At 54.5% G+C, this 16,065-nt stretch overlaps 1 protein-coding gene across 2 annotated transcripts in view; it reads left to right on the plus strand.

Annotated features, from left to right (window-relative positions):
• Positions 1–16,065, plus strand: part of LRP1 (LDL receptor related protein 1) — an 80,770-nt gene that overhangs the window by 35,513 nt on the left and 29,192 nt on the right. Inside the window, exons 16-36 of one of the 2 annotated variants that reach the window (XM_081309660.1) lie at positions 619–759; positions 893–1,018; positions 1,439–1,555; positions 1,973–2,053; positions 2,708–2,758; positions 3,649–3,816; positions 6,729–6,911; positions 7,298–7,498; positions 8,489–8,734; positions 8,955–9,152; positions 10,135–10,339; positions 10,509–10,673; positions 11,217–11,461; positions 11,683–11,814; positions 12,114–12,341; positions 12,583–12,757; positions 12,846–12,940; positions 13,162–13,311; positions 13,497–13,637; positions 13,989–14,123; positions 15,848–15,979. In XM_081309660.1, coding sequence (XP_081165786.1) covers positions 619–759; positions 893–1,018; positions 1,439–1,555; positions 1,973–2,053; positions 2,708–2,758; positions 3,649–3,816; positions 6,729–6,911; positions 7,298–7,498; positions 8,489–8,734; positions 8,955–9,152; positions 10,135–10,339; positions 10,509–10,673; positions 11,217–11,461; positions 11,683–11,814; positions 12,114–12,341; positions 12,583–12,757; positions 12,846–12,940; positions 13,162–13,311; positions 13,497–13,637; positions 13,989–14,123; positions 15,848–15,979 — 3,315 coding nt within the window. The remainder of the gene's footprint in view (positions 1–618; positions 760–892; positions 1,019–1,438; positions 1,556–1,972; positions 2,054–2,707; positions 2,759–3,648; positions 3,817–6,728; positions 6,912–7,297; positions 7,499–8,488; positions 8,735–8,954; positions 9,153–10,134; positions 10,340–10,508; positions 10,674–11,216; positions 11,462–11,682; positions 11,815–12,113; positions 12,342–12,582; positions 12,758–12,845; positions 12,941–13,161; positions 13,312–13,496; positions 13,638–13,988; positions 14,124–15,847; positions 15,980–16,065) is intronic. The other variant, XM_081309661.1, reaches the window with a different exon arrangement.

The following is a 16,065-nucleotide window of genomic DNA, read 5'->3' on the forward strand; positions in this document are numbered from 1 at the left end:
ACAGATGGTGATGTGTAACAACTGTGTTGGAGACAGGAAGGGTGGAGCCTGCAGAGTTCTGAGGCCTGTCTTCACTTCTGCTGGTGGGGTAGATACATCTGCAAAAAAAAAAAAAAAAAAAAAAAGGTCCAGAGACCAGGGCAGGGTCCTGGGAATCCCCGAGATGACTTCCAAGGGGAAAGGGCAAAGAGCAGGGGCAGAGAGGGCTGCTTGGTAGTGAGAAAAGTATGGGACTCTCTTGGAAGCTGTTTTATGCTTGGGCTATGTCAAAGTACAAAAATTACTAAGTAAACATCAACAGTGTTTCTTGAGAAACAATTGTAGCTTCCATCCAGATAATTTGTTCATGAAGATTCAAGTACTAGGGATAATTACTCTGTATATTATTAAAACATAGTAAGGGGCTGGGAATGTGGCTCAGGGGTGGAGTGGTTGCCTGGCATGCCCTGGGTTTGATCTCCAGCACCACTGATGATGATGATGATGATAATAATAATAATAATAATAGTTATTATTATTATTATTATTATTATTTAATAAAACATAGTAAAACAAAAAACATACAGGGGGCTTAACCTGGGTCTGACCTTCCCCCTCACATTCCTGTGGTGCCCACAGCGAACCCATCCTACGTGCCCCCACCCCAGTGCCAGCCAGGCGAGTTCGCCTGTGCCAACAGCCGCTGTGTCCAGGAGCGCTGGAAATGTGATGGAGACAATGACTGCCTGGACAACAGTGACGAGGCCCCGGCTCTCTGCCGTGAGTGTCCCCACCCCCTGAACCCCCCACCTGTTGGATAGCAGGCAGAAGGCTCTGGTAGCACCTGTCCCTGACTGGTCAGATAGAGAACTGGGGTCACACCCTCTCACCCCCACACCTGTCCCCTCCCCAGATCAGCACACCTGCCCTTCAGACCGATTCAAGTGTGAGAACAACCGATGCATCCCCAACCGCTGGCTCTGTGACGGGGACAACGACTGTGGAAACAGTGAGGACGAGTCCAATGCCACTTGTTCAGGTGTGGAATGGGGGTAGGGCAGGTGGGCAGCCAAGCCTGGGAAGACAGAGAAGCCTCGGGGAGAAATGAAAAAGCTCAGGACCTCGAGGGCAGAGGGGATGGAGCTTGGGAGAAGGCAAGTCTGCCCCTTCCCTGAAAGGCTGGCAGGGCTCTTCTGTCAGGAAACTGGGGGGCGGGGGAGCCCCAGATTGGAGAAAAGCAGCAAGGCAGGGCGATCCTCTTTGTGAAGGACACAAGAGGCCTCTTGAGAGACGAGACAAGAGACCATATAGATGGTTTCGAACTTCTCCAAGAGGAAGGGTTTTGAGCCCTGGGGAATAAGGGTCTCCAAAGGCAGAGAGTAAAGGCAAATAATCAGGGAAGAAAAGGACTAAGAGAAGGTCAGGGCTATAAGCACTCCTACCTCTCCCCGTCCCCCAGCTCGTACCTGCCCACCCAACCAGTTCTCCTGTGCCAGTGGACGCTGCATCCCCATCTCCTGGACCTGCGATCTGGATGATGACTGTGGGGACCGCTCTGATGAATCAGCCTCTTGTGGTGAGAGGGACAGTAGAAAGGCCAGGCTGGGCCTGGTGGTGGGCAGAAGAAGCCCATGAACCCATGCCCTGGGGTGGGGGCCTGGAGAGATCCTGCACCTTAGTACTTTGGTGGCCTTGAGCAAGTTACTTCATCTCCATGGCCTCCGTGGGTTTCATTTGTAAAATGGGGCCAATAACAGCACTGACATCACAGCACTGATGTGGGGGCTCAGGGTGCTCAATCACACAAAGCACTTAGCCCAGGGCCTGTAACGGTGCCTGCTAAGAATGAGGGAGCAGTTTCCTGCTGAGCACCTGGCCTTCCTTCCCCATCCAAGTGGCCTACAGGCTGCTGGTTATGGGAGGGCCCCCTGTTTGGTGCATGAATGTTGTGTGATCTTGAGGGCCTTACTCGGCTATCCTTTCTCCCTGACAGCATATCCTACCTGTTTTCCTCTGACGCAGTTTACCTGTAACAATGGCAGATGTATCAACATCAACTGGCGATGTGACAATGGTAAGAGCTTGCCTCCAGTCACCCACCCCCATTCCTAGGAAAGTTAGAAGCCACATCCAGATCCTAGTTAGGGAGGAAAGAAGCTTTAGAATCAAGAGCTGGGGCTCCCTCCAGTACACAGAAGTCCTGCTGGGTTGGCTGAAAGCAAAAAGGAGCCAGAAATGCCATAGGAAACCAAGGCTGACAGAAGGGAGGCCCTACCCATCGTCTATTAGCACCGTTTCTGCCCCTAGCAGGGCCTGAGCTGCCCACCCTCTGACAGGGCTCAGGGGCCAGGGTGAGATGAGCAAGAAGGACAGAGCAATGAGAGCCTGACTCCCTTTTTCCTATAACCCCCCATTTTCTGGGGCCCTTGGTACAGACCCTAGGCTCTGGGCTCCAGGCCGGGAGCCCACTTGGCAGTCAGCCATGGACCAGGTGATGTCAGCCCCAAGTTGCAGGGGCCTCCACATGTGTAAATGTGTGCACAGGTGACTGTTGTGTGTGTGTCATCTTGGGATCTGTCGTGTCTGGTGTGGTGTCATGTTGTGATGTGCTGCCCCAGCGGCTCCAGCCCTGGCTCGCATGTGCAGATGGGTGGGTCGGCGCCATGTTGCCCTCCTCCTTGCTGGGTCTCGCATGCCAATGGTTGCCCTGGCGGTTTCTGTGTTTCAGAGAAGGATTGTGGGGACGGCTCTGACGAAAAGACCTGTCCTGAGCCTGCCGGTCAGTGCATAGAAGCACATGCACCATCACCCCAGAGCCCCAACTGCTCCCCAGGATCCCCAGGCCCCTGCCCCAGAGCTGTAGTCAGATATGAAGGAAAAGCAGCAGAGAGGAGAAAAGGGGGAAAAAAAACCAGAAAGAAAACAGTGGATGAGGAGGAAGTGGAAAGGACAGAGGGGACCACTCAAAGGAGAGATGACAGAGAGATGGTGAGAGAAGGCCAGGATGTGGGGGAGGAGAGAGTTGGGGAAGCAAATTAACTGGAAAAGGAACAGGAACACGACCCAAGAGGGACAGCCAAACCCCAGCCTTCCCATGTGTCCTATGGATGTGGGGGAATTTCAGCAGCCTCTAGCCCAGGGCCCAGAAGACAGGGTGTTCATTCATCCAGGCTCAGACACCTTCTCCAGAACACCCTGACCTTCCCAGCTGCAGGCGGGCCCCTGAGAGCTAGCACCTAGTCATGGTGCCTGGGGTGCCCACGTTCAGACTGGGGCCTCATGAAACCCTCTTCAGCCCAGCAGAGAGGCCCTACCTACATTCTGCCTACCTCTGCCTCCCAAATCACAGAAACCCCTGCCCGTCCCTCCAAAGCAAGCAGACCCTGTTCCCACACCCCACTGAAAGGGGAAAGCAATATCTCCTTTCCCACCCCAGCCTTTCTGAGACTGAGGAAGGGGCCCTCCTGGAGCCCACCCTTCCCCCACCCCACGGGCCATGGTGCATGCTGCAGTCTATGCAGTTTCTGTGTCTTTTCTGTTTGTTATTTTCTCAGTGGGAGGTTGGGGGGTATCTGTGGGTGGGAATGAGGAGGTGGAGGGGGCCAAGCTGGGGTCACAGAGAAGGCTGCTCTGCTGACCTCCTTCTTGCCTCTCCCCTTCTCCCCCCAGACAATGACTGTGGGGACAACAGTGATGAGGCTGGCTGCAGCCACTCCTGCTCTAGTACCCAGTTCAAGTGTAACAGCGGCCGCTGCATCCCTGAGCACTGGACCTGTGACGGGGACAATGACTGCGGGGACTACAGCGATGAGACGCACGCCAACTGCACCAACCAGGGTGGGCACCTGGGGACCTGCAGGGTGGGGTGAAATCATGCCTACTGCATCAGTCCCTTGGCCCATCCATCCATCTGCCCACCTCACTGTGGGTTGGCCAGTGTCTGGAAACCCAAGATAGCTGAGACCTGGCTCTCTCTGTCCTTCAGGAAGTTCCAGTCCTGTGGGAGAGGGAGATTGCCAACAAATTATTGCCATACACTGCTAAGATCACGGGCTTCGAAGTTGGGTGGCCTTGGGTTTGAGCTTCAATTCTGCAACTTATTATCTGAGTGGCCTTGGGCAAGCTACTTAATCTCCGTGGGCCTCTGAATTTCCTCTGCAAAGGGGGGTAATAATAGCACTGACATCACAGAGCTGATATGGGGCTTTAGTGAGATTGTGTAAAGAGCACTCAGCACAAAGCTGTGTTTGGTAAATAATAAATTGAAAAAAAGGGTGCTAGTAGGTAGGGATGAGTGAGCACAAGGGAACCAGAGGGGAGAGGGGTTGGCTCAGTGAGGCTCAGATGCCCAGGCCTCCAGTGCTCCTGGGAGTGCAGGGGCTGTTTCCTGGAGCTGCACAGGCCCTCTTTAGGTAAGTTGGTCTCTTAGTTCTGGCTGATTGTTGCCATGGAAGAATGCAGACCAGAGTTGCCCTGGCTTCAAGAAAATCAGAAATGATGATTTTTGTGTGAAATCCACCCAGATTTTTAACACTGGTATATTAGTTTCCTAGGGCATCTGTCACAAAGACCACAAACTGAGTGACAACAGAAATACATTGTCTCACAGTTCAGATGGTTAGGGGTCCGAGATCAGACGGTCAACAGGGCTGCTCCTTCTGGGGCTAGAAGGGAGCACCTGGTCCAGGCCTGTCTCCTTGCTTCCACTGGTTTTCTGGTGACTTTTGGCATTCCTTGACATGTAGATGCCTTACCCGCTTCTCTTTACATGGTGTCTTCCCTGTGTGTCTGCCTCTGGGTCCAGTTTTCTCTTTATATAAGGATACCGGTCATTAATTAAGCCCCACCCTAATGACCTCATTTTAAATTGATCATTGGCAAAAATACTGTTTCCAAATAAGGCACCACTCATAGGTATGATGGGCTAAATTCAGGCCATAACCATTGGTGGTTGATTTGAAAAGTTTTTAAAAACACCACAGGCTAAAACCTTTCTGCAGGCCTCATCTGGCCCATAGCCTGCCAGCCTACAAACTCTGCCTTAGGGAGTTAAGCCATGTTCCCACACAAGTAGGAGTACTGAGCAGCACTGAGCACCTGCTGTGAGCCCAGCCTGAGAGGGAGGGCCAGGAAGGTCACAGGAGGCTTGGGAAACAGTAACCGAGTCCCCAGGGCCACCTCTGAAAAGGTCTCAATGATGGGGACAGGTGTTAGTGCCTTGAGTTTCTAAAAAGGGGCCCCTGGAGGCTGTGTGGTATAGGGAAAGAACTCCCTGGCCCTTCCCAATGGCCAGACGAACCTGGACTATAAACTAGGCTTCCTCTGCGTGAAATGAGACGCGACTGGTGAGGCCTGGCACATGGCATCAGGGGCGTCCCGACTGGTAGTGATGGTTAACTCTGGTTCTGACCTGGGATGGCCTGGGACCATTTGAAAGGATTTGGTGAGGGATTCAGCTCAGGGTAAATGGACAAGAGGGCAGGACTTCTAATGGGGGAGGGGAGTGCACTGGAGAAGCCAGTAGTTAAAGACTGAGGGGAACCTGAGCACTTCCATAGGGTGATGGTGGGGTCAGGCAGACCAGTCAGGCTGCAGAGAAGGCTCCTGAGGCTGTCCCCAAAGTGGGCAGATTACAACAGCAGGGGAGAGTCAGGCAGAGTCTTGTCGGGTGGCACTGGGGACCTGTGGAAGATGACGTGATGTGGGAGGCATTTTAGGAAGGCAAACCTGGAAGGTGATTAGATTAAAAAGAGATTCAGGGGCCTGAGGAAGGGAAGTGAGCTCAGAGGCTGCTACTGAGATGAGAGCATCAGCCTGTCCGTGGCGGGGAAGGTGGAGGTGCGGGGCCACAGTGGTCCGAGTACGAGGCTCAGCCCAGCACCCAGCCATATGTGCTTCTTATGAGGGTGGTATGTCTGCTGCACTCTTGGCCCCCAATCAGGTCCCGGCCCAGCAGCCAGAGCCATCCTGATGGAACAGCTAGTCCTGCCTCAGTGCTGGCCTGTGCATTGGTTCCCTACACAGCTGGAATAAATGACAAAGCCCTGTCCATGGCCTGCAGGGCCCCTTCCCCTACCTCTGACCTGTGCTCCTGCCATGGGTCTCCAGTCCGCCTCCTGGGCATTTTCTGAGTATGTGGGGTAGTCCTGTCTCAGGGAGGCACCAGCGGTCCCCTTTGCCTGGAGTGTGTCCAGGTGTCCATGCAACTCATTCTCACTTCAAGTGCCTCCTGCCCAGAGGCCTCCCCTCACCTTATCTAAACTATCATCCCACCCTGCTGGAGCCCTCCCTGGCTTTGTCTCCACAGTATGTGTCATTACCTAGATCTGTGTGCCGTCCTCATTGTCTCCCTCCCCACTGGAACCTGAGCTCCACTGGGGCAAGGACTTTTTGTCTCGGTCACAGCCTGTACCTTGGACTGTGCCTGGTACACAGCCAGCACTCAGGAGATGTTTGTAGGCTGAATGAGAGAAACAGGCTAAGGTGGGAAGCATTGGAACTCTGACCTGGCAAATCGCCTATCCAGTTGCCATCACTTGTGTAAAATGGGGACATCAGACAGGGTGGTCGCTGTGTCCTTGAAGGTGTAACATCTGCCTCTGGTACCAAGTTAGTGCTTCCAGGGGCATCAGCATGGACTCTCCAGGCTGCCTCAACTCCGAGCTCCAGGCTGGGCATAGTGGGAGGGGCAAGGGGAAGCTGACCGGGAGCTCCTCCCCCTCCTGACAACCTCCCCTGTCCCCCTGCAGCCACAAGACCCCCTGGTGGCTGCCACACGGATGAGTTCCAGTGCCGGCTGGATGGACTATGCATCCCCCTGAGGTGGCGCTGTGATGGGGACACTGACTGCATGGATTCCAGTGATGAGAAGAGCTGTGAGGGAGTGACCCATGTCTGTGACCCAAATGTCAAGTTTGGCTGCAAAGACTCAGGTGAAGAGAGTTGGAGGGAACCTGCCCAGGGGTGACATGGGCAGGAGGAGAGCATCTGGAGAATAGAGCAGTGGCAGGGGGACAGCCCTACTGTGTGGGGTGGGAGTGGGGACATTGTGACACAAAAGGCATCACACACTGGAGGAAGCATGAAGGGGCCAGGGCCTGCACAAGGACCCCCCGGGAACAAAACCCTGACCAGGGTTGAGCTTCAGCACTTCCTGCCTTCTTGGATGGCCATGTGAATTTGACAGAAAAAGGTTCCTAGTGGGCCCCCAGATACTGCAGTGATGACCCTATTAGAGAAGCCCACTAGGACTGGGAAGAAAGGCACCAAGGGGTCCCACTCCACTGTCCTGGCTGCTCATACTGCACCCATTCCTCAGCTCGGTGCATCAGCAAAGCGTGGGTGTGTGATGGTGATAGTGACTGTGAAGATAACTCAGATGAGGAGAACTGTGAGTCCTTGGCCTGCAGGCCACCCTCGCACCCCTGTGCCAACAATACCTCAGTCTGCCTGCCTCCTGACAAGCTGTGCGATGGGAACGACGACTGTGGAGATGGCTCGGATGAGGGCGAGCTCTGCGGTGAGACCCAGGGTCAGGGGAGTGGGGAGGAGTTTGGGGCTAGGAGCCAGCAGCACCCAGAGCAGCCACCAATGGCCTGTGTAGATGTAGGGCTCACGGTGCCAAGTATCCCACAACGTTAACAGCATTTACTCCATGGAGCAGCCCTGGGAGGCAGGGACCATTACATATCCATTTCACTGATGGGAAAATGGAGGCAGACACAGAGAGGTTCAGTAACCTGCCCACAGGTGCAAATCCCTCACCCACAGTCATACCAAAGGACAGGGAGGCTCAGGCCTGTGGGAGGTGGAGATTTAACTAGATTCCCAAGGACATTCAGCGGAGCTTCAGAGTGATTAAGAAGGTGGGGGAGGAGGGTGGACATTCAAGTTCCAAAGACATGAGCTTGGAGGAGTGGTGGTGGGTTAGGAAGTCTGCACCGCGTGACTTGGGGTAAGGAGCAGAACAGCCTTATCTGTCCTCCGAACCAGGCAGGGACCCCGCTCCTTGAAAGAAGAGTAGGAGATAAGGCTGGCTGGGACTGACAGAGAAACTGCTGACACACCAGTCAGGGCTGGTGGTTACAGGGTGTGTCAGAGGACCCAGGGCAGAATATTCCCGGCCACACCCACCCAAATCACCTCACCAGGAAAGCCAGGAGGAAGGGGACTGGACCCAAAGACCCCCCACCAGGAAGGAGGCATGAAGTTGGGCTCCCAACTGCAAGCCTGAGAAGGGACAAGGAAATAGAGACTACAGAGGGAGAAGTGGGGAGAAGCGAAAAGGTGGTCCCAGCTGTTGGGTGCTGGGTCCCAACCCTGGCTCTGAGGGAGCCTGGCAAGTGTTGGGGCAGAGGCTTAGCAGGAATGGAGAAGAAGGGGGCTGTGGGAGGGGTGCCAGGGATTGGCCCTGGGCCCCTACATAGGGCTTGGGGCCCAGCAGGACTGTAGTCCTACCTCCTTCCAGTTCTGACCCTGGGCCTGTCCCCTGCCTTCCCTCCCAACCCAGACCAGTGCTCTCTGAATAACGGTGGCTGCAGCCACAACTGCTCCGTGGCACCTGGCGAAGGCATTGTGTGTTCATGCCCTCTGGGCATGGAGCTGGGGCCTGACAATCATACCTGCCAGATTCAGAGCTACTGTGCCAAGCACCTCAAATGCAGCCAAAAGTGTGACCAGAACAAGTTCAGTGTGAAGTGCTCCTGCTATGAGGGCTGGGTCCTGGAGCCTGACGGCGAGAGTTGCCGAAGCCTGGGTAAGACACAGCAGCGGAGGGTGGCCGAGCAGGCCAGGCAGGCTGAGGCAGGCCACTGATCTGCAGTAAACTGGGTTTGGGTGGCCACCAAATGCCAAAGGCTGAGTGTTTCATCTGGGCCCTAGTGCCAGAGCCAACAGAGACCCTGCTTGCACCTGGACAGGGTGAAACAGGAAGCAGCAAGCCCCTCATTGACCCCATCACATCCCTCCCACCCTAGACCCCTTCAAGCCATTCATCATTTTCTCCAACCGCCATGAGATCCGACGCATTGACCTTCACAAAGGGGACTACAGTGTCCTGGTGCCTGGCCTGCGCAACACCATCGCCCTGGACTTCCACCTCAGTCAGAGCGCACTCTACTGGACTGACGTGGTGGAGGACAAGATCTACCGTGGGAAACTGCTGGACAATGGAGGTGACTCCCTGGCCATGCCTCCAGCTGACTCCAGGGTTGCATACAGATTGGACACTTGGGGCCACAGACCCAGATCCAGATGGCCCCAGGCAGAGGCCTTAGCTCCCCGTCCCCCATATTCCTGTTAATTGGGTTAGATTTTGCTGTGGGTCTCAGTGCCTGATGCCCCATAATTATCTTCAGCAGAGCTGCCAGCCTGATAATTAACAAAATGATCAGCCTTTCTTTGGAGTGGCCGGGAGCTTGGCTTCCCAAGTCCTGGAATTGTAAACTTGAGAGGAAAAAGCCAGTTAGGGGTGGAGTACCTGAGCCTCTGTCCCATGGCAGCCTGAACCATTGCAGGCTCTGTATTGAGCACCTGCTGTACTTCCAGTCTATGGCAAGACAGCAGTGATCAGGACAGGCTGTTTTAAATTGTGTGGTTAAGGAGGATCCCCTAGAAAGTGACATCTGAGCAAAGATTCAGAAAAGGCACATTTTACTAAAGGAATCTGTTGTCCATAATAAAGAAAACTTGGAACCATCTCAGATATCAATCAACAGGGGAATGGCTAAGGAAGTTATGATAATTTTCATACAGTGCAATAGCTTCTAAGTAATGAGGTATAAACGTATGTATTAGCATTAAAAAATCTTTAGGACATTCTGTGGGTTGACTTCTAGAAAACACTGTCTTCATATTGAGTCCAGGTCTGTCCCCCAAAACCTCCACCCTCTGCTCTGACAGCCTCCTCTACATTGGCCCTTTAGACAGTTGCATGCAGAAGGTGGCTCCCCCACCACCAGGCTTCTCCTCTCTGCTTGACTTCCTGCCTGGGTGAGGAGAATGGGGGTGTCAGGAAGTCCACTGTTGGATCTGGGCTAATCAGAGGGATTAGCAGAGGTATCATGGTTGAGAGTGAATCATTGAGGAGTTCTAGGATTCACGTGTTCACCCCACCCAACCCAGGAGACTCTAACTCACCACAACCCTCTTCTCCAGCCCTGACCAGCTTCGAGGTGGTGATACAGTATGGCCTGGCCACACCCGAGGGCCTGGCCGTAGACTGGATTGCAGGCAACATTTACTGGGTGGAAAGTAATCTGGACCAAATTGAAGTGGCCAAGCTAGATGGAACCCTCCGGACTACTCTGCTGGCTGGTGACATTGAACACCCAAGGGCAATTGCACTGGATCCTCGGGATGGGTGAGGACACTGCCCAGCCCCATTCTGGCCCATGGGCCCCCTGAAGTCCCATTCAGCCTAGCCAAAGACACCTGTCTTCTTAGTGCAATTGGCCCCCCTTCTACCTTTTACCTGTGGTCCTACCACTGGCACCCAATTTTGGACCTCCTAACCCCCTCCCCATTCCCAGGATCCTGTTTTGGACAGACTGGGATGCCAGCCTGCCCCGCATCGAGGCAGCCTCCATGAGTGGAGCAGGGCGCCGCACTGTTCACCGAGAAACTGGTTCTGGGGGCTGGCCCAATGGGCTCACTGTGGACTACTTGGAGAAGCGCATCCTGTGGATCGATGCCAGGTCAGTGCCCTTGGGAGGCCAAGTCAGGAGCATCAGGACCTGCAGGGATGAGGTTAATGAAAAGATCCAGGGGGTCTAGAACCAGAAGCAGGTGGCAGAGGACCCAGCACTGTAGGAAGAGGACTATGGTGAGAGACAGCTGAGCAGAGGAGGCAGGTTGGAGAGGTCAGAAGCAGGGCTGTCGCCAAAGTCATCTAAGCCTGACTCTCCTCTCACAATCTGTGCTTTCTGCTGGGGTTATGTCTACCCAGAGCAAGGGAGCCTTCCCAGTTAGTCTGCCCAGAAAGGGCACCTTTTCTTCACTTGTACAAAGCCCTGTGTGCTAACCGCTGGCCTGGGGAGAAGGGAGCCAGAAAATTCCCTTAGGGAATGGGAGAGTAGGAACCTAGACCTGCCAGATTCCCACATCATGGTTCCAATGCCCTCATGTGCTTATTTGGGAGGGCAGTGGGCCTGGCACAGGAGGGGGGGTGCCCCTGAGCAGGCTGCTCTGAAGGCTGTGATCTCAGCCAGCATCCTCATTCTGCCCGACCACACTCTCAGGTCAGATGCCATATACTCAGCCCGTTACGACGGCTCCGGTCACATGGAGGTGCTTCGGGGACACGAGTTCCTATCACACCCATTTGCAGTGACGCTGTATGGGGGGGAGGTGTACTGGACCGACTGGCGAACCAACACGCTGGCCAAGGCTAACAAGTGGACCGGCCACAATGTCACTGTGGTACAAAGGACCAACACCCAGCCCTTCGACCTGCAAGTGTATCACCCCTCCCGGCAGCCCATGGGTAAGGGGCCTGGGGCCTCTCAGGCATGAGATGGGAGGGGTCTGTCAGGACAGCAGGGGTGAGCCAGTTTTTTAGCAACAGATGAAGGTCTAGCAGCAGCAGATGCTGAAACAGGGAGTGACAGTGGGCAAGGAGGGCCTGGTCCGGCTGAGAAAGGCCATGTAAGGACCAAAAAAAATCACTAAATATTCTTGCTGCTTTTCTTCCTTCCCTTCCCCCAGCTCCCAATCCATGTGAGGCCAATGGGGGCCGGGGCCCCTGCTCCCATCTGTGCCTCATCAACTACAACCGGACTGTCTCCTGTGCCTGTCCCCACCTCATGAAGCTCCACAAGGACAACACCACCTGCTATGGTAGGGAAGCCCCTCCCTCAGGACCAGGAGTAAACTGAGGCTGAAGGGGTGGTCTAAGGCACCTAGGACTCCTGGTTTAAGCAAAGGTTAAGTCCCTGCCAAGAGGGGTCTCAGAAGGAGGGGCCCAGGTGATACGCACTGAGAGAAGAAGCTGTAATCCTGTCGGGAGTCTACCTCTGGCAGGGCTGCTTCCCCAAAGGCAAGGGCGGAGGGAACCTCAAGAGGAACAGACCCTAATCGGGTGGATGGGCAGCCTAGAGGCAGGGGACCACCCTCAGTGACTGGCCTCACACCCACAGAGTTTAAGAAGTTTCTGCTGTACGCACGTCAGATGGAAATCCGGGGTGTAGACCTGGACGCCCCCTACTACAACTACATCATCTCCTTCACGGTGCCTGACATTGACAACGTCACAGTGCTAGATTACGACGCCCGTGAGCAGCGTGTTTACTGGTCTGATGTGAGAACACAAGCCATCAAGCGGGCCTTCATCAATGGCACAGGCGTGGAGACAGTCGTTTCTGCAGGTTCTGTCCTGGCCCTGACCCCTCCACTAGTGGGTGTGGCCCCCCTAGCCTGGCTGCTGACACTGGTCCCCTACCCCTGCTCACTGGTCTTCTTGATCCTGATATTCCTTTTTCAGATTGTTTCCTCTCAGTGCTCTAAACTGACATTTCCTGGCTCCTGTTCTCCAGAAACCACTCCAGCTCCCCTCTTGACCTATGCCCTGCAAATACCCAACCACCAACCCTCTGCTTGTTCCTCCAGACTTGCCAAATGCCCATGGGCTAGCTGTGGACTGGGTATCTCGAAACCTGTTCTGGACGAGCTACGATACCAACAAGAAGCAGATCAACGTGGCCCGACTGGATGGCTCCTTCAAGAACGCAGTGGTGCAGGGCCTGGAGCAGCCCCATGGCCTGGTCGTCCACCCCCTGCGCGGGTCAGTTCAGGGCCCAGGCCTGGGGAGCTTGGGAGTGGGGCCAGGAAAGAAAAGACTGTGACCCTCCCCTCTCAACATCCTCCTCCAGGAAGCTCTATTGGACCGATGGCGACAACATCAGCATGGCCAACATGGATGGCAGCAATCGAACCCTGCTCTTCAGTGGCCAGAGGGGCCCTGTGGGTACGAGCTGGCTCTCCCTTTCTCTATAGCCCTTCTCTAATCCTCCATCCAAAGATGCTCACAGGGTCTCTCAGTTGCCCCTTACCCCAACAGTCCCCAGCTTAGTGCCTGTCCTCACCAACCTCCCCACCAGAACCACATGCCCTTTACACATACTCCGTTCCCAGCCCTGGGTCCACCCTGGTGCCAGGCTCCCTGGCAGTGACACCTTCCTCTTTCAGGCCTGGCTATCGACTTCCCTGAAAGCAAGCTGTATTGGATCAGCTCGGGGAACCACACCATCAACCGCTGCAACTTGGATGGGAGTGGTTTAGAGATCATTGAGACCATGCGGAGCCAGCTGGGCAAGGCCACTGCCCTGGCCATCATGGGTGAGGGCCCGGGAGGGAGTAGGGATGGATGGGAGCAGGGCTGGCCAGGCCAGATCTGTTGGGAACAGGGTGCCGGTCTGGGGGTCACCCTATGGGATAGGTCTGATGACTTCAGGACATCAAGCCCTTCAGGAGAGCTACGTGTGGGGCCTCCCTAAGGATCTCATTCCCTCCTGCCACCTCAGGGGACAAGCTGTGGTGGGCAGATCAGGTGTCAGAGAAGATGGGCACATGCAACAAGGCTGATGGCTCAGGGTCTGTGGTCTTGCGGAACAGCACCACGCTGGTGATGCACATGAAGGTCTATGACGAGAGCATCCAGCTGGGTGAGCAGAGGGAACAAGAGCCCTGGTATCCAGGCTTCACAGGCAAGGGGGTTGGGAGCCAGAGAGAGGCTTCAAGCTGCCACCAAGAGCAGCCTGCCAAAACAGTGGGGCAAAGGGGATGAGTAGGGATGAAAGTGGGTTAAGCTCCACTCACCACCCACAGGGTTTCCTTTTCTTCATTCCCACAAAGGTGCCCAAGGTCCAGGCCTGGGAGGTGAGAAGACCTGAGAGTTGAGTTGGGTGGTGACCCCACCAGGTCCAGGGTAAAGGTGGTGACCATCCTGTCCCTGAGCAGCTGATCCTGGGAGGGCCATCTAACCCTTCTCTCCTCCTCCTGCCTCCTTTCCCCAGACCACGAGGGCAGCAACCCCTGCAGTGTCAACAATGGTGACTGCTCCCAGCTCTGCCTGCCCACATCAGAGACAACCCGCTCCTGCATGTGCACAGCCGGCTACAGCCTCCGGAGTGGCCAGCAGGCTTGCGAGGGTCAGTACTCAACCTGTCTTCCTTGCCTGGGCCCAGGCCCCCAGCCCTGACTCCTCCAATCCTACAGTGGTTACGACTTCCTCTTCTTACCTTGGTGCCAAGACTGTAATCATTATGTATTATCAAGGGCTTTCTGGGCTAGATACTTAGTAAAACTAAGCATGTGCTGGGTGCTGTGGGGAAATCACAGGGACAGGACTTCCTGTCCCTATGCTCTGTAGCCTGAGCCAGAAGATGGGATCAACATGACAGGGAAGCTGGACCATAAAGTGGCTATGACTATCCAGTGCCTGCATTAGGTTTTTGAGAAGATTCCAGCAAGAAAGGTGTGCTTTGAGCTGGATTTATAGGACAGATAGGATTGGAGTATGTGGCTCAAAGAAAAGGATGCAGTTCAGTGGTAAAGCATGTGCTTAGCATTGCACAAGGCCCTGGGTTCAATCCCCAACACACACACACACATACACCCACACCCCCCCCCACACACACACACAGAGAAAAAGAAAAGCAGATAGGGCTATGCACAAGGCAAGAGGTATAGCTAAAGCCAAGTAACCAAAGTTCGGGAGGAATAAGTGGGTGTGTGCAGGGGCCCTGAGCTGAGTGGCAGGTAGGGTGTGGGAAGTCCTGGTGATAAGGCTGTGAGGGAGGGCGAGTCTCCTATGTGTTCTCTGCCAGTAAAGCCTGGAAAGTGATGTTTGGGAAAGATTAACCAGGTGGCAGAGAGCCCGCAGAATGGGGGAGGGAGAAACCGAGGCAGTTAGACCAGTTAGGAGGCTATTAGGAGTAATCCCCATGTGGAGTTGGGGCCTGGTCTGGGCGGAGCAGCTGGATTGAAGGGAAGGGGTGAGAGAGACTGAGAGACATTTCACAAGAACTTGCTAACTGATTTACAAGCTTGCCCCAGGACAGCATTTCCCAAAGTGTACTCCCAGGAACCTCCTTCTTTGATGTGGTGAGATGTTACAGAAACAAATGCTGGGTTGAACCAAGTTGGACAGTGTATTTTTACTGCACAACTTCTCAGAGCCTTGAATATGCTTATGTGCTGAGAATTTTTCAAGAAAGCTCTCCAGCGTCTGAGGTTTTCCAAACTCACTTGACCAACCATTCATTCTTTTTTTTTTTTTTTTCATGGAGCCTGAGCAACCAGGGCCCACTTAGGGATTCATTTGGGGCTACACTGTGTCAACAGAATAAAGACAAGAGATGATTTGGTGATGCCTGGATAGTGGTGCCTCCTGAGAAATGGGTATAGGGAATGAGACTAGCTAGGTGCTAGGAAGGTTTGAGTTTCAGTTGGGAAAGGGTTAGGCATAGAGCAAAGTCGGGATGAAGAGGAAACTAAGGTCAGTAGAGCACAAATTTGAAGTCCTGATTCTCTGTTTCAGTCCTCCCAGACTCTCCCTAAGGCCCTTTGAGGGGTAGTAGGTTTGGTTGGTGGAGGAGGGCAGAGCTCAGGGAGAGAAAGCTGGGTCTCTTCTGCCCTCTAGTGGTAGCTAGAGGTCCTGCAGAGCCCTGTTCTCCAGACTTACTGGCCTGGTGACTCTTTCCCACCCAGCTCCAGGCTCCTGGCCTCATGCCAGAGTGTGTATATATGGTGGGTAGAGAACATGGCTTGTGGGCAATATCAGAAGGGGATGCAGATAACAAGTTAAGAGTGACAGGAGCCAAGCCTCAAGGATGTCAGCAAGGCCCATGCATGAAGTGTCCTTGTGTTTCAGGTGTGGGTTCCTTTCTCCTGTACTCTGTGCACGAGGGAATCCGGGGAATTCCCCTGGATCCTAATGACAAGTCAGATGCTCTGGTCCCAGTGTCAGGGACCTCGTTGGCTGTTGGCATCGACTTCCATGCTGGTGAGCCATTTGGTAGCGGGGGGAGTGGGACATGGCCGGGATCTTTGGGGGGGGGGGCGTGCACTCTGAGGCCCAGTGACAGGCTG

Source organism: Spermophilus citellus (assembly GCF_964194105.1).
Source record: "Spermophilus citellus genome assembly, chromosome: 10".
In the NCBI taxonomy this organism is placed as follows: Eukaryota; Metazoa; Chordata; class Mammalia; order Rodentia; family Sciuridae; genus Spermophilus; species Spermophilus citellus.